A 26,885-nucleotide genomic window follows, 5' to 3' on the forward strand; every position below is an offset into this window, starting at 1 on the left:
CGCTGAGTGAGCCGCCGACCTGCTCCTTCAACGTACAGCCAAGCAAACACGCTGGTGTTATGGAGTTGAAGTGAAGGTACGTTCTAGAATGCATTTAAAACGGCTGCCTACAAGAACTTGTCTACAGCGCCCTGGACGAAAGGTACCCAAGGTATGCAGGGCATGAGAGAAATCAGTCCCGTGAAACCTTCAACCCGCATAAGGCTACAAGTTCATTCATTTGGTCTGCGTTTTACCAGATGATCCCATCAGAGGAGCCAGTTAGCATGATCTTTAACGGAGGGGAACTGAAGATGGTTGGAGAGATACGCGAGGGGAGGGACATAACATGAGCTTTTGTCAATTGGGATACCTGTACTGGGAAACTACGGGCTTGTCTGGCGTGAAGCAGGTGATATTCAGTTAAATCCATATCGATACTCTCTGAAGCCCTTTAATAGATCTTCACTACTTCAATGCAGCAATGGCAGCTTTTCACCGGTTTGGTGAGAGCATTCAGGCAGTGATCTGAACATTGGCAGATATTGTATTCTTGGCAGGGTTCAGCATGGAACAACATGCCACCAGGCAGCCATCTGTTATTGTGCTCATTCTCAGCATGAGCAAGGTGGTCTGAACATAAGAGCCTTCATCACTTCCCTGTCATCGCTCTAAACGCACAACACAACAAAAAAATGTTGTTCGCTGAAGCAGGAATAATACATAACTGCGAGTCAAAAGTACTAATGTAGGTGCTAGAAAGGCCGATAATTCATTCCCGAGTGCACATTCGTCCCATCAATGGGTTTGCTTGCTCCCTTTTCACCGGCAACGTGATTTCCCACAGGATCGACTTCTGCCGGTCTTACCAATTTTGTGCTTCACCGTAGTTTGTTTTAGATATTGATCAATATTGTGACCGAGGTTACACTTAAAAAGGAACCGCCGGAGAAGTATTGATCGAACATTATATCGGTGCCAGGTAGTTTGTGGTTGTTCCTATTAAGAGGAAAATATCCCAGTGGAGAAAAGCCCCAGAGAAGACAGACGGCTGTTTAATTTACACAGACTTCAATATCTTTATTTACAGATTAATCATTTTGACATATTTATCTGTTGGCGTAGTTATGATGCAATATCTATTTTTCCCATCCAGACCTGTCACGGCTTGTACAACTGGCGAACATGTTTTTCTTTGTTTGTTTAAAAACAAGAATCTAAATGTATTCCTGCAGGAGACCAGAAGCAAATAAAAATAATGTTAAAATGCAGGGAAACGGACGGAAATGAGCCATGTGAAGAGCAGGTGTGGGGATTGAAGCTGGGGTTAGGCGCGAGTGCTTTGGATCGGTCAGACAGTTGAAGAGGGGAAATATGTCATGAAAATGGAGTGTGGCTACAACGTGAACGCCTCGGGGACACCTGGTTCCTGTACAGAGAACAAGCCTCTTCCTGCACGGTGCCTGGTAACTGATTGCTACCCGGTGCACTTTATTTACCTTACAACATATAGATTTGAATATCCACATTCTATCTGAAAGAAAAAGAAGAAGAAAAAAAAAAAACACTGTAGTGCCCCAAAAAACCCAGGTGATGGCACAAGATAAAGATTCTGAAGGGACCCAGAGTGAGAGTTTAGAGTTCCCTCAAAATATTGATTGTGAATGTCATGGGTGATCGAGGGATATTGAACACTGAACCATGAAGCGATACGCATCAATCACTCTTTAGAAAACAGGCGGTAAATAATGATCAGGTCCAAAAGACCCTCCTCGAAATGCTTGAGTCGCTCCGACAAATGGTTCTCTCGAATGAAAGTAAATGCACTGCATAGGCAAGGATAAGCCGCTGACAGCCGAAAAGCTGGGGGAGTGGGGGGAGGGGTCTGAAATTGGCTTCAAAAAGGGGTGAAGGTGTGGCAGAAGTTGTGATTGTATCAATGAGTTGAATGAACTTGAGGAAACCAGAGATAAGAGCTCACAGAGCGACTGATTGGGAGTTTTGTACAGCGTAGGTCATCATCAGGGAGGGAGACAGAGGAGATGGATGGGGGGGGGGGGCTCCAGGAACTCAGAAGAGGGGGGGGGGGGGGGGCGTTTGAGGAGGGCGTGGGGCAGGCATCAGGAGGAAGATGGCACCACGATTCAGTTACTGAGCAGTAGCTCTGTCGCGGTTTCCACGTCCCAGGACTTTGACGACAACGCCACTATAACTGCATTCTGGGTAGAGAAACATTCAGAAGCACGGTTTTATTCTCCAGCAGAGTTCAGCAATGCACAGTACAGTGGGGTAGTGGGGGGGGGAGACTTTAGAGGTACCTACTTTTTCAAAGCCCATGGCACAGAGTTTGTCTATTTTGCGCGTGTACTCCGGACTTGAGACGGGGGCGCCTGCGTAAACGTGAGACCAGAGCCTCGCTGTCTGTTTGAACATCTCGGGGTTCTGCTTGTACTGCGCCAGGAACCAAGGAGAACAACAGTCCGTTGGTTAGCGAGGGATCTGTCAATACCATTGTGCGTGTGTGGCTCTCCAATGAGAAGAAATATCTGCAGGACTTTAAGGCCACTGAAACGTTCAGAGCCAGATGAAGTTGGTTCATCTTTTCAATGAAGGAAAGCAGGCAAGCAGTGAACTGCCTTCACATACAACTTTCCCTTTGCTAGCACTGCCCTGGATATTACTCAACATGGACCAACTAACGTATATGCATCTTAAAAATAAGCACAATGCAGTCATACACAGAAACAGATTAACCTGATCTAAATTAAAGGCTTTACGAGCATAACACATTTCCCAGAACCACATTACTGTAATATCCAAATTTGTAGAAGACATGCTTGAAAAATGAGAAAGAACTATCAAACAGGAAAAACACAAAGAAACACGCGGACCCACCTGATTGGCTACCACTGCGTCTTGTGGATCATCTGGTTCTGCAGCAGCCAATAAGGCTTGTAGCGAGAGGAGGACTGTCCTCAGTGTCATCGCTGCTGCCCTGAAACAACATGCAGGAAGCTGTTCGGTGACACAAAAGAAGTTCAACCGTCTTCATTGACGTAAATAAGTGTGTACTTGAAGTTTCAATTACTGCACCCGAGCGGCTGTGGAATATTTGCAATGCGCAACATGATAATGGGCCTATAGTTTAAATAAATCGTATCAAAGTGAGCAGGGATTGGGATAAATAACCCCCCCCCCCCCTCACACAACTAGAGGAGTTTGTCATGATGGATGTGTAATGTTATTTGAGGGATGCTGGCGCCCATTCACTCACCACTGGTCTTTAAGAATGTCCAGACATATTGCACCTGTGACTGAGCTGATGTTAGGATGCCAGATCTTTGTGATAAACCGCACCTGAGAGATTCAACAAATGGAAGGAAATCATTTGCGGATTAAGTGGAGTAAATGAAAACTTTCTGAGGACACGGTCCTCAAAGAAACGGATGGTTAAGTGTAACAATGAGAGTAAAGCATCCCGTACCTTTGGTGGATTGAATGGATACGTCTCTGGAATTTTAATTTCTAGTTGATATCTACCTCCTGGAAGAAATCAATCGTGACGTAAAAGTGTAAAAGCCTCTTGAAATAGTTGGTATGTAACGCAAATGAATGTTTGTCACATAAACAAATTGGTTATTGTGTGTTTGAATGAGACCCCTCACCTTCGTATGGTGTGTCGGGTGGTCCTGCTATCTCCCCTTTAAGTTCTGTGAAGTTCTCATCCACCAGATCCACCTTTATCTGGTTTTTGCTTGTCTGAAAGAAGGAAAAAGGCCACACAAAAAAGCATAACTTCAGCAGACAAGCAGACAGCAGAGTGTTAAGCTAGCTCGCTGTCAAACGCAAAGCTGCTGATGCAGCAAAAGTTGACACCCCGGCAGCATTACCCGGAGTTGACCTCAACTTGTGGCACTCGCATCTGCATATAATATAATAGTCCCTTTAACGTACTCTGGGATGGGGGGGTGAGGGAGGGATCCGCATGAACTACCTATAGTAGTTCATGCGGATCCCACCAATGTATCCTCGCTGACACAGACAGCCTGGTTACCAACGGTAGAGGCATGATGAGCTAGCCGAGCTGCGTTAGCAACATGAATTCGAGCTATTAATGCCTCCACAAACTTGCCAAGAACCGGGACGCCTTTATATTTGACTACCCACCCCCCTCCACCCCCAGGGGCATATTAATAGCTAGCGTAAGTATCCGTTTGTGAAGGCGGTGCTCTGCCCAGTCGGATGCAGCTAGCCGCAGCTAGCCGTTAGCCGCTGATCAGAAAGCCAACAGCCAGCGACGCGTCAGTAACGTTCAGCCTCGTAGTCAAATAAACGAGGAAAGCAGCGACATTAACCCCTTTAAACGGGACAACCGACCTCTTCACTTTTGAGCACCTCCTTGAATTCCCGTTTTATCCTCTGAACTGCGATGTTGGCCATGGTTCCCCCGTGTTCTCGTCCGGTTGGGCCCTCGCCGCCGTAGCTCGTCCTGCCTACAGTAGCTCTTCTTTCTTTTTAGGATTCAACCTCCAAAATTCTCAGCTGCCACGCTGTTCACCGCGAGCGCCCTCGGTCCCGGTTATCGATCTGATGTTATAATTGTTAAAGTAGCAGAACGTGTATCGATCATCTCAAATGTGTCACAACACAACGGTTGGTCGTACTGGAAACATTTTAATACTAAACTGCATGCAGTCTAGAGGAGAGGTGGTCACGTGACCTGTATTGCCATCCCAGACGCCTTCTCCCATTGGCTGGTCTGGGGATGAGTAATTTATCATTATTGTTGTTGTTGTTATGGTTTTTTTTTTAACGTTAGATCTTTGAAACCATATGTTCACGTGTGTGGTGCATTTTGGCAAAAACGGGGTTTGTTTGACATTTTAGACTTTAAATGCAGTGATTTGAGAACAGGTAAACAGGTTTTCATACAACGGCTATCGGTTTACATATAGTCATTCACAGATTGTCCAAAATCCCACAGAATTAAGTTAGACAACTCCGTTCTGATTCGCAGCTTTCAAGTCCAAAGTATGTATCAATTGAAGAATCAGTCACAGTACCTTTTGGTATTTTCTCAAAAGAAAATGAACAAAAGACAGATCCTTGTTTCTACAGTGTGACGCTAGGGGGCGTCCTGGTCTCGCGGAGGTTCACACTCATTTCCGGTAAGAACACATTTAGAAGTAGTATCCAAATTATTCAAACACCTCACTGACTCCAGAATACCAATACCAGAACCACGGCATCGACATATTTCTGACATAAGTAAGGTAAGCAATTAGTTAAAGGAGGAATAACACATTTTTACAATGAAAGAGAAGAAGATAGTGATAGATAGATTTTTACAGTAATTGTTGGTAAACTGATCACACATTTGTTACAAGCACAGATACATACATCATTGGACCAGACAATGTCAATGAGCCACATACAGTATGAGTGCTATACGTTACGGATCAATGTCTCTACAGTTAGCACTTAACAGGTGGACATAAGCATACAGCGACTCCTTCCCTTTTTCTCCACCTCTTCACCCTCCTCCCTCTGCCTCTTGTCTGGTTTCTCTTGGTGATGATGACAAAGACGACAAGTGCTGCCAACGTCACGGCTGTAATTATGATGAGACCTGCAAAGACCAACATTGCCTTGTGCCTGAACATCCATGCACATACAGAACAACGTACATGCAGCTCACTAGACCGGCAGGTTTGCGTGGTTCTATCTTCAGGGAAACCACCATGAGTGATGATCTCTCTGTAGATTGCGATAGAGGCTTTGGCCTTAGATTGATGGTGGGTTGAAGTGAAGAGGCCAAACTGGGGGGCATGTCGATCTTGCAGTTTCCACACGTAGAAGCCCTGCAGGTTGACTCTATCTAATTGGCGAGCTAGAGACAAATAGAATACAGGAGTTAAGTAAGTAACCATTCATCCAGTCTCAACTTCTTCTTCCTCCTTAAGAGATATGAGATTTACTTTGAATAACTAATAATAAAAAAAACAAATGTTTACATGCCGAATGTTATGTTAGAAAAGAACATGTACTAAACTGCTGAGCTAAGTGACACAACTCTCTCCCTCTCTCCTCTCTCTGTTTTTTATGATCCTCCTAGTTTCTCATTACATCTGGGTTTTTATAGTAGGAGTCAATATGGTCATAAAACCTGCAGTGCCCTTTGGGTCTCAACATCATGACTACTGAACAACGGCTACGCTAAACACTCTGGTTCAATGAGGGCCACTATTGATGTGAGGTGAGTTGTAGGTTCTGAAAAGCACATCACCTTTTAATGCCTCCTGCAGATAACTCTTGAGAAAGTGTTGCCTGAGTTTGTCCTCCACAGGAGCCTGATCATCCACCCCACTGGCTGTGACAATGATAGGCAGAGCGCCTCCATATCTCTGGCTCACCCAGTTCAGCATCTTCCGCAGGCCCCGGGGTACTAGAGCCTGCCCCAGGCTGGAGGAGGGCCAGGTGGGATCCGAAAGGATCAGACAGCCATGATCAGGAGGTTGTTTCCGCTGAAAATTGTCTGGTGTGTGGAGATATGGAGCGACCAAGCGGGTGGTAAAATGATTCAGAGCGATAAAACTCAATGTCCCTCTGAGCTCCTTCATCTCAGCCTCAGTAAAGGTAGGAAGAGGGGATCCGGGGAGGCCCATTACTCCAGCTCTCTCCTCCAGATATGCCTTCATCTCTTCGGGATAGTCCACGTTGCTGTGCTTCTCCTTATATCTGGTCCCAAGCAACGGGTCTAAGAACCGACCAAGCTCAAACAAAAGGAACCTCTGTGCTGCTGCTGTATGGGAGTCAAGGAAGGGGTTCGCGGGTTCAACCCAGTCGGCGTGTAAAGCAAGTGATACCAGTGCTCCCTGGCGAGCCGAGTGTTCCCTCTCGTACAGCCTCCAGGCTTTAGCGTGAGCCAGAAGAAGGTTATGAGCCGCCTGATGCTTCTCTTTCCAACTGGAATAAATGTCTATCAGTCTGTTGGGCTCATTAACGGTGATCCAGTATGGAACCCAGGACCCCAGCTGCTGGTAGCAGAGTGCTGCATACTCCTGAAAGGCCTCCACGGTGCTGTAGTTCAGCCAACCGCCAGAGGCCTGCAGTGGCCCGGGCAAACCTAGATGAGGAGATCTGTGAGTGGGGTGGTAGAGAATAACCACAGCCTCCAGGTTCAACCTCTTGAGCTCGTACAGAACGCAGCGGTAGTACCTTTTTAAAATTTGAAACAAGAAAATGGAATCCGCAGTTAATGAGGGTAGACAAGAGAGAGGTAATTAAACATCATGTTAAAATGTGTTGCGTAAAATAGGCTGAATGTGGGAAAACCGTCCATGTTTGGGTGTTTTTTGTTGTTGTTTCTACCTCAGAGCTTCAGTGTTCACATTAGAGAGGTCTCCCTGGGGTAAAATCAGAGACCAGTTGAGAGCAAAGCGGTAATGAGAGGCCCCGGTGGACTCAAACAGGCGGAGATGACCACGGATGGCCAAGTAGTCGGTGCACTGGGCTCGTCTGGTTTGCATCTTCACCCCAGGGACCCGACGCAACAATCCGTCTCCTGTCACGTTCCAGCTGTACAAATGGGGGTCAGTAAACTGTGGTGAGAAAGGGTAGAACTGGACCTACAAAGGAAAAAGAAAAAAATATCAAATGATATTATGGTAAATACAGGTAAATGATTTAGCTTACTTTGTCTCGCTTCTTACCTGTATAGTGGAGTCAGCAATCCCCCAGTGAAAGTCACAGGGGAAGCGGCCGGTGATCCGGCTGGAGGTTTCGTCGCTGGGGAAACCGTTGTCACTCACAACGCGCCGGTAGTACTGAGCACTGGTCTTAGGGGTCCTGGTTCGGTTCGGTTCGTTGAAATTAATGTAGAATAGGCCTCGCCTAACAGTGTAGCCATAATTCCACTCAAATCCATCCACAAGGGACCAGGCAGAATACCCAAACACCTGCACCCCATCAAACCTGATGGCTTTGAAAGAAAAGACAGTAGTGAAAGTGAAAAAAATAATAATTTAATGTCTTAATTGTTCATTTTTTGTCAGTTGCACATATTGTCTTACCTTGCAGGACCTGGTTGATGAACCTCTTCATCAGGTAAATGGCCACTGTGTCCTCCTTTCCTACACTGGCTTCAGAAAACCAGCCCCCCTCTGTCACAAGCACTTTTGGGTCCCCATACGCCAGCTTTATCCAGCCCAGTATGCGCCTCAGGTCGGGGGTCACGGTCTGCCCGTACTGGATCAGGCCCCGGTCCAAACGGAGGTTGTTAGGCCCAAAGGACAGGGAAAAGAAATCAGCTGTTGTCTTCACCCAGAGTTTTTCCTCAGGAGAGAATGTGGGCAAGAGGCCCCCGTACTTCGTTTTTAAAGAGACTGGGTAGTCCCCATCACCAAAAATGGGGTTGGCAAACCAGCCGAGGGAAGCCTCCATTGACTGCTGGCAGAGCTCAATGTTTGTGACTGTGGCTCGGCCCCTTTGAGGCTCAACCCAGTGGGACCCCAAAACAATAGAGACTTTTCCATTCTGAGCCGGACGGAAGTGGGTGTTGTAGGTGTGCCATGCTTTGGCGTGCGCCTGAAAATCATAGAAGACACAATTATTGTGATGCACTCTGCTGCAGTTCATAACCCAATTATAGAACATACAATTTTCACGGAAGACATTTAATATGCTATAACAGGAGAAATACATTTGTAAATAATAGAATGCATGACGGCTAAGATAACATTTAGCTTCAGTTAAATAGATAACCGGCACTATAATAGTGTTATTTTCCTGATATCATAACAACATCTCTGCTGGAAAAAATCTATCATACTTTTAAAAAAGCACACAGAGAGTGCAAATCTCCCCCACAGCTGCACTGACATCTGGATTTATTTTATATATATATATATATGTATATACATATATATATATGAAGCTATACTTATTGATCCAGATTTGCCTTAAATAAAGTGACAATCACACGTCTGCCTTGATTTGACACAACATTTTCAAAGTTGTTCATGCTTTTCATATTCACAAATAAATAAGCACTAAATATATGGGGCCTAATACATAACTTCCTTAGGGGAAGTTATAGCATAATTATGAAAAGAATCTCTAGGGTACCAGAGAATCAGTATTTGCTCAAACGATGTGCATGCTGCTAACTGTCCTAGACTAAAACAGTTTGAGTGAATATTAATAAGGCATATCTCCATTACTTCCTGTTACAGTGTTACGCTCCAGCACAGAAGTGCTGATGTGGTGGACCTTGACCGTAATGTCTCTTGAAGTGTTCTATTTACTGAGCACATACCGGTCGAAATGAAATATGACTACGGTCATATAAAAGATCAAATAAAAAGATCAGCATCAAGGCTTTGGACGTCACTACATGACTTATGTCAATGTGATAAATTAATGATTTAGATCTATAGCATTGAAATATCTGATCACTGGTGCAGTCTGTACTTGCGTCACTTTCTGTTGTCTTGTGGATGCAAACATGCACAACCATCATTAACTGATACAACTGCAGGAGAGGTTCAAAGTTTACAGACAGTCAATATGATTAGAGAAATTCTCTATAAGTTCTGCCGCCCACGGTCAAGGCAGATGAAGCACAGTATGAAGATAAGAGAAGACATTCCTTTATTAGTCCCACAGTGGGGAAATTCACAGGATCGCGTCAGCAAAGTGGACAGTGCACATTACGATGTATCTTGATACATGGTAAAAAATAAATAAATAAAATAAAAATAGGTAGTAACACATAAGTACCAAATAAATATATGTATATGTACACATACCACAGTGGTTATTGGACATATGTTTTAGTGTTCTTTGGCGGTGTTTCCAGAGAAATTAAATCTAGACTCGTTTTACTTACCCTGATCAGGTTGTGAGCCACAGTGAGAAAGCCAGCGGGACCCCCCTTCTCTCCAGGAGCGTGCACACCTGTCCCATAGCCCTGCACAGCCACCAGATACGGATTATGCAATGTGAGCCAGTACCTGACGCGGCTCCCAAATGTGTCGAAACAAAAGGCAGCGTAGTCCTCAAACAGTTCCACTATGGACTCATTCTTCCAGCCTCCATAGTGCTCCTGCAGGACTTGTGGCAGGTCCCAGTGATAGAGGGTGACAATGGGCTCAACTCTCTTCTCCAGGAGCCTCTCTATGAGACGGCTGTAATGCTCCACGGCAGCTTTGTTTGGCCGACTTTTAGCGTTTCCATCGGGGAAGAGTCTGGGCCAGGAGAGAGAGAAATAGTACGATCTTACGCCTAAATACTCCAGTGCCTCCACATCTTTGTCCCAGTGAGGGTAGCTGTCACTAGCCACATTGGCCGTCTCGGGTGCCAATTTATCACTGATATTGGAGTGGGTGAAATGGTCCCATATGGACGGGCCTTTCCCCTCCCGATCCCAGGCCCCTTCTGTCTGGAGGGCAGACGTCCCTGACCCCCAAAGGAACCCCGAAGGGAAAGTATCATGAAGGAAAGACCGGTCTTTGATGATGGAGTCCGGCTTGGGCTGCTGCCAAATCTTCCTGCCGTCTCCAAGAGAGCAGGCTGCCTTTTCCCAACCAAGGGACAACAACAGGAGGCAGAGTAAGAGGTACTTTGCAGTGGGAGTGAAAGGGTGGTTCAGCATACTGAAGGAGTCGATCTTGATTCAGAAATCCACTTAAAGGCAGGAGCTGGTGTCAGTCACAGCAACGGCTCTGTTCGATATTGTAAATCCTCTTGAGGAAATAAAAAACCCCATTATGGTGAAGAGTAATCACATCCAGGAGAGAGTCTGAAGCTTCAAGGCGCTGCAGAATCCATCTGACAACCTGGTCAGGCTTCCCTATCTCTCCCTCGGGTTACTTGTGCTCCCGCTCAGCTCCTCCCTACCGCATAATGTCCACACAAAGCTTGACTCATATCCTCATGCCACACTTTAAGACGCTTCTTTTCCTTCCAGAATTGCTTCAATTGTATTGCCATGTTATGAAAAAGAAGAAAGAAGAAAGAAGAAAAATAAAACAATTTAAAAGAGCGGGTCAACGCTTAAAGAGGATATTCCTGAGCCGTTTCTGAGGACAAAGCTCAAAACATGCTGTTGATTGCAGTAAAAAGCGTTGTGTCAATAATTAGCTTGTACTCTGAACTGAGCTCCATAACTAAGAAGTAGTTCACATCGTGGTCCTCATTTACAACAAACACTTACCGATTTTTATCTCTTGAAGTTTTCAGTGATGAAAAATAATACATTTCACATTTCACTTAAATGGATTTTTTTTACCTCGTGTAGCCGAAAACAGGCGGTTTTTGGTTGTCTCGTGGCCAGAAGCTGCTTCCCAGATTTGATCAGAACCAAGGCAGGTGAGAACAGTGACACCAGCTCATATCACCTTATTCAATTTGTAACAGTGAGTAACAGTGACTGACCAGAGTAAACAGCAGAGCTGCTCGACTAAAAACATTCTGGGAAGTGTGTGTGATTGTCCATCTGTCTGTCTGCACACACGTTTGCCCTTAATAAAGCCTCACGATCAAGTAAAAACAAAGAGCCCCTTCCTCATCCTTCTTCATTAAAGACAGTGTCTATAGCTGTCGAGAGTAAACAGTGCAGTTGCCCAGGATACCCCTTGCTTCAGGGCATTAGCAGGATAAGTTAATTGAGTTGAAATGGTCATCTTACCACCCACACTGACCTCAGTGTGGTCGCTATGATACTGGAGAAAAAGACTACTGATAACCGTGAGGGGCTTTATAAATGTGCAACACCTTTACACGGAAGGACAAATAACATAAATACGCTTGACACAGCGAAACACAGTCCACCGAATATCAGTATCTAAAGGACCAAATATTATACACATCTGAATAGGAGAAAATGAGTAGACTATAAAGACGTTGCTTCCCTTCAGTTCCCTTTACAGTTAATGAGAGAAAAGAGGAAGTACGAGAGAAAGACTTATTGGTCTGGCAGTGCTTTCAGTTCCATTACCCTGTCCTCTCACGGATTATATCTACTGCAACCTCAGCACATGTCGTGTCAGGAAAAAGACACAAGACGATAACTATTGATTACGGTCTTGGACTGCTTTTTTCTGTTAATCTTTTTTGCACATTTTGGTCACCAAAAACTGTGCATCTGAGCTCGGTAAGTACGCTCATCTTTCTGTCTACGTCCTGATCATGGTGGAATTTGCTTCATTTATATGTTTTTATCACTTTACCATCACTTCACTTAAATGCGCCATTCCATATTCAAAATCTAAATATGGACTACAAAGACGATTTTATTTTTTGGGAGGGACAACTTATAAAAGATTAAAGGCGATCTGACAAAAACCTGACTAACTGTAATGAGCAAGCTGAGGAAAAATCAAACTACATCCTACCGTCTTGAAGGTTTACCATACGGTGTGGATGAAACAGTTTGAGAGGTTTGCACCCACTATTTTATCAAATTGTACTGTTATTGTTCACCCCCTTATACATTTGTTGCCGATTAAATAGACACAACCTCTGTGCGTCATGCAATACAGTTGGACAGCACCACAACCTACATTTTTCAGGATGTCCATGAAGTTGAACCAACAACTGAGCTATATCAACTTCCTGTTTTGTGAGGCTGCGAGGTTTTGTGATTACTTCTAACAAGGTAATAAACTGGCAACTTGACTTTTGGTTTTGATGATTTGATGATTTGACTTGCTTCCATCAGCCCAACGATGAGGCCTCTGATCGCTGCCCTGTGGGCGGCGGCCGCGTTGATGGGACTCCAGCCGGGCGCCTCATCCCTTCTGATCGTCGTAGACCGCTCATCCACAAACCTCTCCTCTGTCCCGAGGGACCTGCCACCAACGACCCAGCTTTTGGACCTTTCGCGCAACCACATACAGCAACTGCACCAAGGAGACTTCAAAAACACCTCCCTCCTGAGGCTCCTCAACGTCTCGTGGAATGGTCTGGCCGCCATCGACCCAGCGACGTTCCTCGACACGCCTCTTCTGGAGGATCTGGACCTGTCGCACAACAGACTGAGGAACCTGTCGGGTCAGTTGTACCTGCTCCACACGGATAACCTTCGGGTGTTGAATTTAGCCTTCAACGACTTTGTCACCATGACGCTCGGCAGTGAATTCAGTTCCCTGCTGAAACTGGAGAGATTAGCTATTGGAGCACAAAACATCAGCAATGGTGATTTTATGAATATTGCTGAAGCTAAACTGCGCACGCTCACCCTTTCCCTGGAGAACGAGCAGGGTTATACAGTAGGTAGTCTGCACGATGTTCAGGCTCAAAGGCTTCAGATTGCCTTCACTGGCTATCAGAGAACTAACAATGACCTGGTTTCTGATGCACTGTCACAGTTTGTTGCAGTGGAGTTGATGGATCTGACTGTCGGTTACAAAGACCTGAGTACGGTGTTGAGTGAGAGAGTGGAAATCCTCACATCTGATCTTTATATCACCAACATGTCGATCGGCTGGGATGACTTGACTCAATTACTGGGTGTGGTTCTGCGCACATCAGTCCGTCATCTGGTGGCCACCGATGTGGTCTTGTACAGGTTGCCTAAGAACGACACTGAAGTGGCAAAGACATCTAAAATGAAGTCCTTCACAGCCAGAAGGGCGACAGTAACGTCTTTCATATTTTCACAGGAAGCGGTTTATAACTTTTTCATAAACATGCCGGTAGAGTGTTTAGCATTCCTGGAGACTTCAATCATCCACATGACATGTCCAAAGTCGCACAGTCCTATTGTCCAGCTGGACTTCTCCGATTGCGCCTTATCGGACTCCATCTTCTCCAGGGTGGAAGTTCAAGACGTTCTTGAATGTGAGAATCTGGATAATGTGAGAAAATTGATTCTGGTAGGCAACAATTTAAGAAGCCTTCAGACCCTCAGCAAACGGGTGCAATTCATGAAGTCCTTGCAACACCTGGACCTCAGCCTCAACTCTCTGGTTTACGATGGTCTCGGAAAATGCGTCTGGCCACAAAGCATCATCAATATGAGTCTGTCTTCTAATGACCTGACAGCTTCTGTTTTTGAATGTCTACCAAGAGGAACAAAGACACTCAACCTCCAGAACAACCAAGTTTCTGCGATACCGTCGTCCATCTTGACACTTGAAAATCTTTCCTCTCTGAATCTAAATAACAACAGGCTGCGGGACCTCCCAGTATGTCACGGTTTCCCCATTCTGATGCAGCTTCTGCTCCAATCCAATTCCCTCCATGCACCATCTGTGAAAAAGCTGGAAAGCTGCCGCCATCTGAAAACCCTGGATGTCAGTTACAACCCCTTCACCTGCACCTGCGCTCTGAGGAGTTTCATAAGTCTCGCCATCAAGTCGGAAGAGAAGAAAGGTCAAAGGGGCGTTGAATTGCTGAGCTGGCCTTTGGGCTATTACTGCACCTACCCGGAAGCCGTTAGGGACCTTCCCTTAAAAAACATTTCCATACCAGAGGTCTACTGTAACATCGGCCTCTTAGCTGCCGCTATCCTGTGCCCTGCCGTGGCAGTGATTATCGCGGTTGTGACCATGTGCCATTGTTTGGATGTCCCCTGGTACATGGGCATGATCTGGCAGTGGACCAGGGCCAAACATCGCGCCAAAATGTCTCAAGTTCGACCCGAAGATCTGGTGGGTGTCGAGTTTCACGCTTTTGTGTCGTACAGCCAGCGCGACGCAGAGTGGGTGGAGAATTCCCTCCTCCCGAACCTGGAAGGCGCCGCCGGAGGGCTCCGAATCTGTCACCACGAGAAAAACTTTGTGGCGGGAAAGACAATCGTTGAGAACATCATCGCCTGTGTGGAGAAGAGCCGACGCTCCGTGTTTGTGCTCTCTGCTCACTTCGTCAAAAGCGAGTGGTGCCATTACGAGCTGTACTTCGCCAGCCACCAGCGCCTGGCTTGGGGCACGGACAGCGTCGTGCTGGTAATGCTGGAGCCTCTGCCTCAATACCTGATCCCATCCAAGTACTACCAGCTGAAGTCCATGATGGGCCGGCACACCTACTTGGAGTGGCCGCAGGACCGGGCCAAGCACAGGCTGTTCTGGGCTAATCTCAGGGCCGCGCTACAAGCAGAACTGCCCAATGCACCAGTGGCAGAACTGGAGGAGTGAGAGGAAGTGTGAAGAGGATGTGTAAATTGGTTCACTGGTGCATTAGGAAAGAAAACTGTTGGTGCTTTGGAGTGAACAAGAAGTGTGACTGTTGTCCAGTAGGGAATTTTCAATCTTGCACGGCTGAAGATGAAGTGACTTCCTTTAAGCTTGTGAGACATAAATCATTTTCCATTTTTTTAAACCATGTTGAGGACATTTAATGGAAACATTTATATGAACTAACATCAAGTTTGTAACAAAAACAATAAACTTTACTCAGGAATATCAAAAATACACTCAATTCTTTTGTGAATGTTGACTCCCACAAATATCACAATTTGATTATAAACACTTCAAATTTGGTTTTGCACACGTTGAGAAGAAAACCACACACATACTATGTTAATGGCATGAGTACTGTATATTCAGAAAACCAGTATTCTCACCTACTCCCTGAAAAGAGAGGTTCCCTTACAAGGCAAGGAATGTTTTTCGTAAGAGTTAGAAATGTGTCCTGTGTTGGAGGCATAACGTCGGTCCAGCTGCCACAAAAAGGTGTCAAGGGAGCGACTGGATGATGATGATTTTCTCGTTGATGCAGAAACGATGGAGAACACTGAACAGGTTCTCCCCACAACGCGACACCTGCCTCTCCATGGCCAGACGGAAATCTTCCTTCACTCCCTTGGTGATCCCACGGGTCACAGTGTGGTGTCTGAAAAAAATGCAAGGAGAAAGAAACTAAATGATACATAATGTCAGAGATGTATTATGATATGAATTGAGACTGAGATCTAAGGAGCAAAGATGAAATAAAAAATTAAAAAAAACACATTTTACTTTCATAAATCAGGTTTCATCAAAAATAATACATAAAACAATATTACAAATATTTACAAATGAAATGAGCTCAAAGTGGTATGAAAAGGAAAAAATCCAAATTGACAGAACAACAAGACCGTCATCCTCAAAGAACGACAACAACAACGACGACGACGATGACCACAAAGAGCAATGGCTCAAATAAACAAATGCCGACAGGATATCAAACTCATTCTGGGTGTAAAAGGACAGGCCCAAATCAAAACTGGAGGGATGGCAAAGCTTGACACTGAGAATGAAGGGAGGGGAGTGACTGTGGGGAGGAGGGCTGTGGGTGGAGGGGGGCCTGGGGTACCTGTCCATTGTCTGCACCCCTTGCAGCAGAAGGGTATTTAACTCCGCCCCCAGGGCGGGGCTGGGGTTCCTGAGAGACAGCAACATTCAACAACTCTCAGTCAGTGGGGGTGCATTTCAGTGTCCTAACTTCTAAAGCAATCAATGAAGGAGTTTGATTAGATGCTAAACGTCTTTCTAATGTCCCACCGTCAACAGAGTACATTTTCACCCACAGGCCACGTCTACTTAGATCGCCAAATCAATATCACTGTTCCATTTAAAAGACGCAGAACACAACGGGAGGAGTCAGTGGTCACAAGGCCACTGACATGTTTCTGAACGGCTTACTTTATCAGCATTCCCTGATTGGGAAGGAGCTCCAGTTGAATCCTGCCGCCCTCTGGAGTACGCAGGTATGCAAACTCCTCCAACATGTCAATGTCTGACAAAAGTCATGAGCTCATGGAAACCAACACCCAAGATAAGAGAACGCAGACAGGGCAACTACACAAAGCCACTTGTCTGCACGTTTGGCCAGTAGCTTCTTGACCGGCTGGAGCGAGTTAAGAAAAAAAAAAGGATACTGGTGACATAGTTGAAGAAATTCTCATACTGGAAACTGCCCTGATGGCAGATCTTTTCCAGCGTCTTCAAGAACAGCCTCTCGCCCTGTGGCCAGTCGTGCTGCAGCAGCACCACCACGTGGCCGAGGGACAGGTCGTCGCGAAGGTCTGTGAAGGCGCGGAGCTGGTCGCACAAAATGGGGAAGAGAGAAAGTGGGTCATACCACGTTTAATAACTTAATAGTCTCGTAGAATAGATCGACACCAATATTGACAACTCAGGCAGCACCACAGGCTTGACTTGTTTAGGTACCTTGAAGCAGGCCAACATCAGCTGCAGACAGAAAGGTAACACAGCTTTGGTGGTGCAGGGAAGCAGTCTCAGGTCGCTACCTAGATATGACAAAAATAAGTCACTGAGCTCCTTATCAGACAACACCAGGTGCAGTTTACATGATTTTTTTTATCCAGGGGCAATGGTAGATTTAACAAAGTGAGTTTCTTGTTAATATTTACTTTTAATCAAAAGTAAATGGGTTTACTTGTAGTGATATTGAGGTATAACTCAAACCAACATATTTTTCTCAAAGATATAAAAACGTTTTGTACTACAACAGCTGTATGAAATGAAAAGCTGTTCACTTGTAAGAATCAGGAGGTTTTTACCTTTTCTCATCCGGGTCTTGACTCTGCCTTGAGCCTCTGAAGTCTTAGTCGGTTCCTGGCTCGGGGGCATCAGAGCCCCGACAACCTCAAGCAGCTTCTCACAGGCCATCTGATTAACACACAACAAAAACACAATGAAATATCACGTCTAGATGTATTGTCACTTTGACACTAAATCCTTTTGTAAACCTGCGGTGAAAATGATTGATGACCACACACACGTTTTTACTCCTGGGGAATTTGATACATCCGGGTGTCCATGTCAAATAATGCTACATGATGAAGCTTCGCAAGTCATAAATTTAGGAACTCTGCCGGAGCTGTGTGCTTCTAAAATGGAATTAACTACGATGCCACCTGCAGGCCATTTGGAGTTCTAGATGTATTCTTGGAGAGCATGATGTTATTTACTAACACCAACTTTAGCAGATTTTAGAATTACGGAAATATAATTACTTCTCTGTACAATACAATATATATTTATTTATTAAAACAACAGTTATTTACAGCAGTGACATTAAAAGAGCAGGCTATAGATCCATTGCAATAGTAAACACAATATATTTGGGCCAGGCGTACATTCACAATATGGAAAAAGGCGTGTTGTTTTTGTGTGTGTGTGTGTGTGTGTGTGTGTGTGTGTGTACCCGGTACTCTCCCAGTGCATAGTGGCAGGACGCCTGCTGTATGAGGGCCCTGTGGTGCTCCAGGCTGCCCTGACCTGAGGGGCTCTGCTGTCCAGGCAGAGGCTGCTGCCCTGCAGCCATCTGGTGCAGGCTAGAGAGGGCCTTACGGTACTGTCCCTGGGGACAGACACACAAACAAAACCATGAGGCACATGGGAAGAGATTCATTTTAACCTAATATCTCCCAGTCCGCAAATCTAAATACTGAGTTCATTCCACTTGTTGTCACTAGTTGTTCCGTGACCCCAGTTCTTTAAATATTGTATAAATTAATATATATGTATTGATATATCTTGTGTTTTCTGCTCATCAAATGACCACATTTCCTAACAGATCAATAACGTTCATTTAAATCCTCAACAAACCGTTAAAATACTGTACAATATTGTGAACGACATTAAAAGTATAGCAGGTGTTTTGTCACAAACAAATAAAAAATAAAAAAATAACTTAGAAGATCTGCTGCTTGCCTGGTAAATGATTGTGTCGGTGAGGAATATTCTGAACCACAGCCAGCTGTCTGTCTTCCAAGAGGCACAGATCTTCTTGAACTCTGTTCAAATTTGACCCAAAACAAATTATTTTGATGAGGTTTCATTTCCTCCTCTTTTAAAAGACTGACGTTCAGGAAAGCATTAATAAGCCATAAAAACACGTGTGCAGCTGTTGTGCTCCTCAACTTCAGGGTGGCTGGACCGTGTCTGGGAAGGGAAACCTCAATCATGTGAACAGAAGAGGTCTTTACCGCTTTCCAGGCCATCGTGGGAGTGAAGAAGGTCCCAGCTCTCCCTCGCCGTGCGAAAGCTCTCCAGGGTCTCCGACCAGCCGGGCATCTCCGTCTTGTTCACCAAAATGTGTCGACCGCGACCTTTTCCCAAACCTTCCTCGTCATCAGAGCTCTATAATGACAAACGCACAGGGTAACAACAGAAGCACGACCTCGACGTTTTTTTCCAGGCTAGACACGTGAAAACGTTCCCCGGTCTGTCCTCACCATTGTCTTCTCTCGCCCATCGGCCAGTTTGCGTTTCTTATGTGCATGTTTCACCGCTCCCCTTTCCATCTCCACATCATTATACACCGAGCTCAAGTCCTCCACAAGGATCCACGGCCCCGAGCTCAACGCATTCACACCTGCGAAACAGAAACCCCTCAATTGATGGTTTTAACCTTCCATCGAAAAAAAAGGAGATACAGATCCCGACGGAGTGGATGGGAATGAACAGGATGGAGGCTGACCCTGGAACAGCGCCGGCTGCACAGCCGAGACGTACAGGAAGGCGCTGCGGAAGAGGACGAGCGCAGCACAAATGACCACTTGACTGCAGCAGCGGGACCGCGTGTCTCCTTCCAGGCCGGGCAGGTAGCGACACAGCTCCTTCACTCTCTGCAGCATGTCCACGTAGCTTCATGAGCATGCAGAGGTACAGAAACACAATGAAAACAGTTATTCTCATTTCAAATGGGAAATGTTATATAAATGCATATAAGAAATATTGCGTTGGATGAAAAGAATCATTTTCCTATGTTTCTGATTTTGACAGAGCCTTTGATGATAAAAGAACAATCACCTGAACATATTTTTGCTCAATTTATCTTTAAATCTATTAAACATTATTCACAACTACAGCTGTTTGGGCCTCTTGTTTTTGTTTTTTTTATGTGGTCTGACCCAAAATCTCTTCATCCATTTACATTGCTCGTTACATCTTACTACCTCTGTCCCTTGTCTCCCTGCCACTCGCAGCGCGCTCCGACCACGGCGAGGATGTCCAACAGCCTCTCCCACGGTTCTGCTACCACGGACGATTTTTCCGACAGACCGTCAATCACATGACGCTGAGAGCCACGGGACGCAGCAGGTGACTTCAGAGGCGCACCTTCCTGGGAGCCTGAAGCAAAACAAAAAAAACAAGAGGAACAGAGGAACATATCAGACAGGCAGATTATACTGTAGCTGGAGAGACCCTGAGGTTAAAATGATCACTCCACCACTGGAAGCATCGCGGTACCGCTTCACCTTGTGTCTGTACATCCGGCGAGGGACCCCGGGTGACGTAGCCGATGTAGAATTCAGCTGCTTTCAGCATGTACTTCTGCATCAGGCTGGCCGGCAGGCGCATGTCCATGTTGTTTACGACCAAAGGAAGGACATCGCACACTGTAATAAAAAGGGAGAATTAGTTTGAAATCAATTGCATACAGCTGGGTTTGTTTTGTACAAAAAGCAAGTGATTAGTTTTCACTCACCAAAAAGCTTTCTGAAGCAGTTGACGGGCGTCTCCACATTGTCCGATGCCTCCGCCTCCAACAGTTTTTCTCCTAGATTGATCTAAACATACAGCGGAAAGTTAGAAGTGACATTCAGGCTCAAGCACCAACACGCGAGGGCTGTGTCATTTCTACGTACTCCGTGTTGAACCACAGACTCGGGGAAGCGCTTGAGAAGGAGGAGCAGCATCTCCGCCTTCTCCAAAGTGTTGAAACACTGCTCCGTGGCTTTCAGCAGCATCTCACACTGCACGCGGCCAGGCAACGTCTCAAAAAGCCCTGGGTGAGACAGACAAACACACATAAGAAAAGACACAACCATCACTGTTCCCTTCCCTCCATCGTCCCGCTGCTGATGGGGAATCAGGACTCCTCTCACCTCGTAGAAACTGTGCATGTTTGTCCTGCGAGTCACTACGCAGTGCCGCCGTGATGACGCTGATCTCTCGCCACACAATGGGCTGATCTGGGAAGTTAATGAACCTAAAGAACGTGCGAATCAATCATTTGCATCAGTTGGGTCAGAGTCAGCGAGGGGGGAACCTGGCATCATTGAACGGCACACTGTAACTCACATGTCGTACAGCAGTCTGCCCGCTGAGGCCGTCCTCTCCGCGTTGCGTTCAATGATGTACATTTCATACTGTGAAACGATGAATGAATTACAACCATCGACTCATATTAGGGGATCCACACACTTCACACACGTGAAATGCAACCGGTGGTTATGCTATTAGCAGATGGTACAAATGCTTAGTTTTACCTGTATGTTGAAGTCTGCAGGGTAAAGGGTTCTGGCCGTTATCAGCCAGGCTTTGGCCGCACAGGGATCGTCAGAGACCAACTCCCGGGCTCTCTTCACCAAAAACTCGCAATCCTTTTGCGCTGACATCTCGCATGGATCTAACGTAGCTTTTGACACGCGCAGTTCGGAAAACAGTTTAATGCATATAGTTGTGCCACAGGAACATGTCTTGGTGGATAGATTTGAAGTGCAAGCTGTAACGTTAACAGTGAACGCTAGCCGACGTTAGCGTTAAGCTAAAAGACAGCTGCTCTGTGCAATATGTAGGAACACAGCTAGCAATGTGAAACTGTTAGCTGACTATCACCGGACATGTTTGGTACGATTGTTCAACATACGATATCCTGTTGTTCAATTAACTCACGTACATTAAACAATCCTGAATATTAAGAAAAAAAGGACATCAACAATAAAAAGCTAAACCTTTATTTACCGACAACGTCTTTAGCTTTACGATAATGACGTCACACCACAGTCGTAAAAATGTTGCCACATTCTGCTTTACGACGGATAAAATAACAAGATAAAATGACCATTTAAGCGTTAAATTGCTGACATCTAAATATGTTCTATGTAGCTACCAACCTGGATAGTTTAACAGTTCAAACGGTATATTATTATTCACTACATCTAACAAACATTAGTGGTGTTCGGGTGAAATGAGCCCGAAGGAGTCTGTTGTCGACCCATAGCCTTAGATCTGCTGGTGCGCATGCGCTAACGATGCATTTTGCTGCGGTCAACGGCTGCAGCTGGTAGGGCGCAGACACGACCTACAACTGCTGTACAATTACCTCGCAAACAACCACAGCACTCCACCTGTCCAGGGACAGGACACCATCTGGCGTTGACGGCAGGTAAAAAAAACGATTAATGAGCCGCTCTTTTGCCTGTTGACGGCCAGTCACTGTCAACAAAGCCTCCAACCAGACATTAACCCAATGCTTGCCCGTTTACTCTCCGAATATGCTACACATTTAGCGGTTAGCATGCAAGACTTCCGCGTATTTATCTGTAACAAACTGTGACCGTATTCTCTCTTAAACCTCAAAGAGAGGTTTATCCCTCAGTCAGATCGACTGTTTCTAACACAGCCGACCAGGCCCAGTCACCACCAGTGTTGAGCTCACGTTAACTAAGTTAAGTTGATTTAAAAACAACCTGTCACTTTAACGTTAGCCTCGGGGCTAAGCATGCTAGCTCCTCGCTTGTTTGTGTTAGTTTGTTGAGCACACTATTCATTCAGTAAGAAATATCGCTTCGTGTCCTTGTGAGCCTTTTATATCCGTCTCAGCCCGCCGACACGGAACGTGCTGGGACAACTGGCACGACGGGTCAGTCAGCAGGGCGCGTTACCGCGAGGGCGTGTCCGCCCAAACAAGGACCCCCGCCGTGATAAACGAGCTGATGATTGCATAAGGGACAACGTTGCGTGTTTAAACCAAGCAATCATCGTCATCGAGTCATTCACTCATCAAATAAAAATTGTTACATTATAAATAGCACCCATCCGGTAAAACGGTGTTCGTTCAATATTCCCAGTGAAATGTCATGGAGGTAATTCTCTAAGTATTACAATATGTAACCGAAACGTCAAAGGCATGTACTGTACTTTAAACCAATGGAACTTCTAAATTGCATAACAGGCTGTAAGGGGTCAGTGGCCATGTGGCAGCTTTTCCTGCTGACCTGAAAGCGTGTCAGTATTTCTGGAGTCGTATTTTGGTTGACTTGTTGTGACATCCAGCAACCTTGTCACCTCTATCTCCTCTCGCTTGGTCTACATTTAGAAAAACTCCTAGACAAGTTCACGTCATGTGTTACAGGTATTCAGAGGGCATTCATTTGAGCAGATGTGTTTTTGTATGTGAAAGGTTGTGCCAATAGCTTTTAATTCCAAAATAATAGAACATAATAAAATATTGTAAGATAAAGAATATGGTGCATTGTAGTTGAATCAAATGAATGAACCCAGTGTCTTTCTCTTCCACTAATTGTTGTGCGGTTCTGCCCCGTGATTATGTCGACACTTATTTCCAAATATTTGTATGTTTGCCAAGAAATTGTTACATTCAATTTCTAGAGAGAGAGAGAGAGAGATATCGATCCTGATTTTCATTGTGTATGGTGGTGTGGTCGCACTCCAGCCATAAAAATACTTTTTTTTTTTTTTAAAGGATTCATATGCATATCTGACATGGCCTCTCTCTTTCACAGCGTCTTATCATTTCAAAAAGCGGCTGTTGCTGATGTAATGTTGGAGGACCAGGCTGTGTCACTCTGAGCCTCCCATGGCTGTTAGCGCCATGGACTCCGAGTCAGCCCGGACCCCTCAGCCTACGGCTGCCCTGACTAACGGAGGCCGTTCCCTGCTGCCCTCTGGAGCTCTGAGCCCCGTGCTGGGTGCCCGAAGGAAGCACTATGTCTGCGGCTCCGTCGCGGCGTTTACCAACATCATGTTGACTTTCCCCCTCCAGAAGTTGCTGTTCCGCCAGCAGCTGCACGGCGTGCTGGCTACTGAGGCGGTGCGGCAGCTCCAGAGGGATGGGCTGAGGAATCTCTACCGGGGCCTGCTGCCCCCGCTGCTCCAGAAGAGCACCACGGTGGCCATCATGTTTGGCCTGTACGAGGACTTCTCGAGGGTCCTACTGGACCGCGCCGATGGCAGCGGTGTGCCGGAGCTGGTCACGCGAAGCTTCGCGGCAGCGCTGGCGGGAACAGCGGAGGCCTTTCTGGCGCCGTTTGAGCGTGTGCAGACTCTCCTACAAGACCATCGGCACCACGGGCGCTTCAACAACACGGTCCACACCTTCCGGACACTTCTGACTGAGCACGGTGTCAGAGAGTGCTACCGCGGCCTGGTGCCCATACTTCTACGCAATGGCCCGAGCAATGTGCTCTTCTTCGGACTACGCGGGCCCATCAAGGAGCAGCTCCCAGAAGCCTCTAGCCGGGCAGGTCACATGGTTAATGATTTTGTGTGCGGGGGGTTGCTGGGGGCAGCCCTCGGCATCATGTTCTATCCACTCAATGTGGTTAAGTCCCGGGCTCAGTCTCAAGTGGGCGGAGCCTTCCAGCCTTGCAGGGAGGTACTGCTAACAGTTTGGAGGGAGAGGGGGGGCAGCGTGGCCATGCTCTTCAGAGGGGCCCACCTTAACTACCACCGTTCCCTCCTCTCCTGGGGAATCATCAATGCCACCTATGAACTGCTGCTGAAGTTCATGAAAGAGGGCGATTAGAGATAATATAATAGAGCGGTAGAGCGGACGAAGCACCTGGAGGGGAAAACCTGCTTGGAGTGACGGAGACGCGTTGTTGAGGAGAAAGGGAAAATTGTCCGGGAATAAGTTTCCTTGACTTAAAGACAGCCATGAAATTGCACTTCTGACAGGGGCCAACAGTCCGTGTGAGATGACCCACATGCCATGACCATTCGCTGTTCAAAATATGATAAAGACACACGCTTTACCCCATAAAGAACTTCTGCCAGGGTCCAATTGAAATCCCCTTGTTTGCTCTGTGTACAAAAATGTTTTTCAGCAAACTGAACTCCAGTTTCAAGAAGAGGTTACTTGACTGTATTTACTTGTGTGTGCTGTGGTGTTTTGTAGAGAGCATCTGTTTGTTTGACCAATAGCATTTCCTCTGTGAGGCTGTAATCTGCCACTTAACCGTGTACGTATTTGTGACAGTGTAAATGGTCAAGGAGACTATTATAAATGGAGTGTGAGCCGGTTTGTTACTCTTTATTACCCATCACCACCAATTTGGCCTGACGGTTTGTAGAATCAGAAGGCTGATACTTAAGAAATTGTAGAATTTAGTATCAGTAATGAGAGTTGCAGACACACGTCTTTGCCAGTTGGAGCTGACATTTCTTGTGGAGCAGCATCTATCGTGGTTTGTTTTGTGGCATGCTACTGGCATATGTGCTTTGATTAGAACGTTTTTGGAGAAGTGCCCATTGATTTCACTAAAACACCTTTATTGGAAAAGATCAAATACGTCTTTAATGTTAACTTCTGTTGCAGATCTTTGTCTAGGATTACCTTTAAGAAACCCATTGCCATTTAAGAACATTTTTCTTATATTAATTGAATGCACTGTTGCTGCATTTGTTTGTCTCTCATTCATTTGCTGTACAAATAACTTTCTCAATGTTATTTTCCTTTTAATTCGCTGTAATACCACTTCCTTCCTACGTGTATTTCCTCCCTCTGCTCACATTCTATCGGTCCTTCTCTCACGCTTGCTCTCCTGTCTGTCTGTAACATCTGTTGACATAATGGGCTCGGATTTCAAGCTTGAGTAGCTGCTGTCACCACGCAGCAGCTCTTGCCGAGTACGACAGCCCGAAGAGGAAAGGCATGCTGCCGGGACACTGAGAGGGAGAGAGAGACGCCCCGCTAATGGTGCTGAGAGGAGGAAGGAGGGCACAGGGTGATGTTCAGTGGCACAAAAAGCTCAAGCTGCCATGTAAATGCATCACTTGGCCTACTTCTCGAAATCTTTTCATTCTGATTGTTCACCGCGTGTCGTTTCCTGAGCATCTTTTCAGGATCTTCTTGGGTTTCCTTTTTAAAAGCCAGAATCAAATTAGGTTTTGAAAGTGGGACAATAAAATTACATAATGCTGTTGACAATTTCCACTTTTCCTTAAGCACAGATCTCTAAATCTCTAAGAAGATGTCAAATGAGCTTTTACAACCAAATCAAATGCTTCGAAATGACTCTATTAAACATGTTGACAGTGAATACTTCTGTTATTTGTGTGTTACTACGAATGTAGTAAAGGGACGTGTACATTATGGATGTCAGACAGGGCTGATGGGAGCCACTGCCATCAGGGTATGAATGGGTGATTAGTGTGAAAGCGCTACGCAAGTAGAATTCCATTTACCGTTTTAGGTAATCCTCACATGCCCTGTTAAAGTGATTCATTGGGTTTTGATGGTGATCAAACCCAACACTTGGTCACAATGTGTAGTTTAACACCACTATCTGCTGCTGACGGTAATGTCGACACTCCGAATACGGGTTGTTTTTTTCACGACTAGACTAGATTACAGTGTCAAGAAGTCAGACTGCAGATAACGATGAGATTAAGGACAGTCTAATGGGGACTTTGGATCAGGGAGGGTTGAACTACTGTGGCTACAAAGCCTCTCAACTCTCGCTGTTACCTGTTCAACCTACCGCACGTCCATCTGATTCATCTCAGACAATTCATCTTAAATTCATTATTCATTTAGCAATATTTCATAATGGGAGAGTGCTGTGCTCAGCTGGAAATCTGAATAATTCGGATACATTCTCAGTACCCCCCCCAAAAAAGTAGGCTCCATTGCTACATGCATAGTTAAACACTGCATCCGTGAAGTGTAACAACTCAATACTGGGAGATGAATCCCACAGTACTCATTACCAGTATCTGTAGTGCAGTGGTGGTGTAGAGGGGAAGCTGTTTATACTGCCAGGGTACGACTTCACTCTGTCTGTTGTTCAATGGTAAATGTAATGTCTTCTTACCCGATTTGTAGACTGTGCGGACTGTCAGGGCCTGCAAGCCCTAAGCATCATCTGAAATGTATTTTTATATATATTATTTGCACAAATGTGTATTAAATTATTCCCCATA

At 45.6% G+C, this 26,885-nt stretch overlaps 5 protein-coding genes across 12 annotated transcripts; 2 read left to right on the top strand and 3 right to left on the bottom strand.

Moving 5' to 3' along the window:
- Positions 1-1,033: 1,033 nt before the first annotated feature.
- On the bottom strand, positions 1,034-4,715 carry ube2ka (ubiquitin-conjugating enzyme E2Ka (UBC1 homolog, yeast)). The gene is made up of 7 exons (XM_040172540.2): positions 4,357-4,715; positions 3,645-3,738; positions 3,464-3,522; positions 3,254-3,336; positions 2,875-2,974; positions 2,302-2,430; positions 1,034-2,198 (listed from the first exon to the last, which is right to left on the bottom strand). The coding sequence occupies exons 1-7, from the start codon at positions 4,417-4,419 to the stop codon at positions 2,124-2,126; spliced, it is 603 nt and encodes a 200-aa protein (XP_040028474.1). The 5' UTR covers positions 4,420-4,715; the 3' UTR covers positions 1,034-2,123.
- A 592-nt stretch (positions 4,716-5,307) lies between these two features.
- On the bottom strand, positions 5,308-11,182 carry klb (klotho beta). Its single transcript, XM_040172504.2, has 6 exons — positions 9,869-11,182; positions 8,052-8,565; positions 7,692-7,960; positions 7,351-7,607; positions 6,266-7,197; positions 5,308-5,869 (listed from the first exon to the last, which is right to left on the bottom strand). Exons 1-6 carry the CDS (start codon positions 10,631-10,633, stop codon positions 5,454-5,456), a joined length of 3,153 nt encoding a protein of 1,050 aa, XP_040028438.2. The 5' UTR covers positions 10,634-11,182; the 3' UTR covers positions 5,308-5,453.
- Positions 11,183-11,988: 806 nt separating this feature from the next.
- Positions 11,989-15,390, top strand: tlr1 (toll-like receptor 1). The gene is made up of 2 exons (XM_040172522.2): positions 11,989-12,133; positions 12,701-15,390. Exon 2 carries the CDS (start codon positions 12,708-12,710, stop codon positions 15,114-15,116), a length of 2,409 nt encoding a protein of 802 aa, XP_040028456.2. The 5' UTR covers positions 11,989-12,133; positions 12,701-12,707; the 3' UTR covers positions 15,117-15,390.
- ints10 (integrator complex subunit 10) lies at positions 15,291-22,645 on the bottom strand. 8 transcript variants are annotated; one of them, XM_078102167.1, is made up of 19 exons: positions 22,042-22,187; positions 21,206-21,354; positions 21,018-21,085; positions 20,822-20,925; positions 20,582-20,721; positions 20,422-20,503; positions 20,192-20,332; positions 19,889-20,063; positions 19,411-19,577; positions 19,166-19,305; positions 18,917-19,070; positions 18,642-18,724; positions 18,133-18,288; positions 17,486-17,594; positions 17,133-17,212; positions 16,841-17,003; positions 16,605-16,698; positions 16,276-16,344; positions 15,291-15,813 (listed from the first exon to the last, which is right to left on the bottom strand). In XM_078102167.1, exons 2-19 carry the CDS (start codon positions 21,332-21,334, stop codon positions 15,657-15,659), a joined length of 2,211 nt encoding a protein of 736 aa, XP_077958293.1. In that variant the 5' UTR covers positions 21,335-21,354; positions 22,042-22,187; the 3' UTR covers positions 15,291-15,656. The 8 variants fall into 8 exon arrangements, with proteins under 8 accessions (XP_077958293.1, XP_077958292.1, XP_077958291.1 ...); XM_078102166.1 differs by lacking the exon at positions 22,042-22,187 and adding an exon at positions 21,833-21,952; XM_078102165.1 differs by lacking the exon at positions 22,042-22,187 and adding an exon at positions 21,681-21,745.
- On the top strand, positions 21,959-26,002 carry LOC120816867 (mitochondrial nicotinamide adenine dinucleotide transporter SLC25A51-like). Its single transcript, XM_040172538.2, has 2 exons — positions 21,959-22,104; positions 23,465-26,002. Exon 2 carries the CDS (start codon positions 23,539-23,541, stop codon positions 24,484-24,486), a length of 948 nt encoding a protein of 315 aa, XP_040028472.2. The 5' UTR covers positions 21,959-22,104; positions 23,465-23,538; the 3' UTR covers positions 24,487-26,002.
- The last annotated feature ends 883 nt before the right edge of the window (positions 26,003-26,885 follow it).

This window comes from Gasterosteus aculeatus, chromosome 4, assembly GCF_964276395.1.
Source record: "Gasterosteus aculeatus chromosome 4, fGasAcu3.hap1.1, whole genome shotgun sequence".
In the NCBI taxonomy this organism is placed as follows: domain Eukaryota; kingdom Metazoa; phylum Chordata; class Actinopteri; order Perciformes; family Gasterosteidae; genus Gasterosteus; species Gasterosteus aculeatus.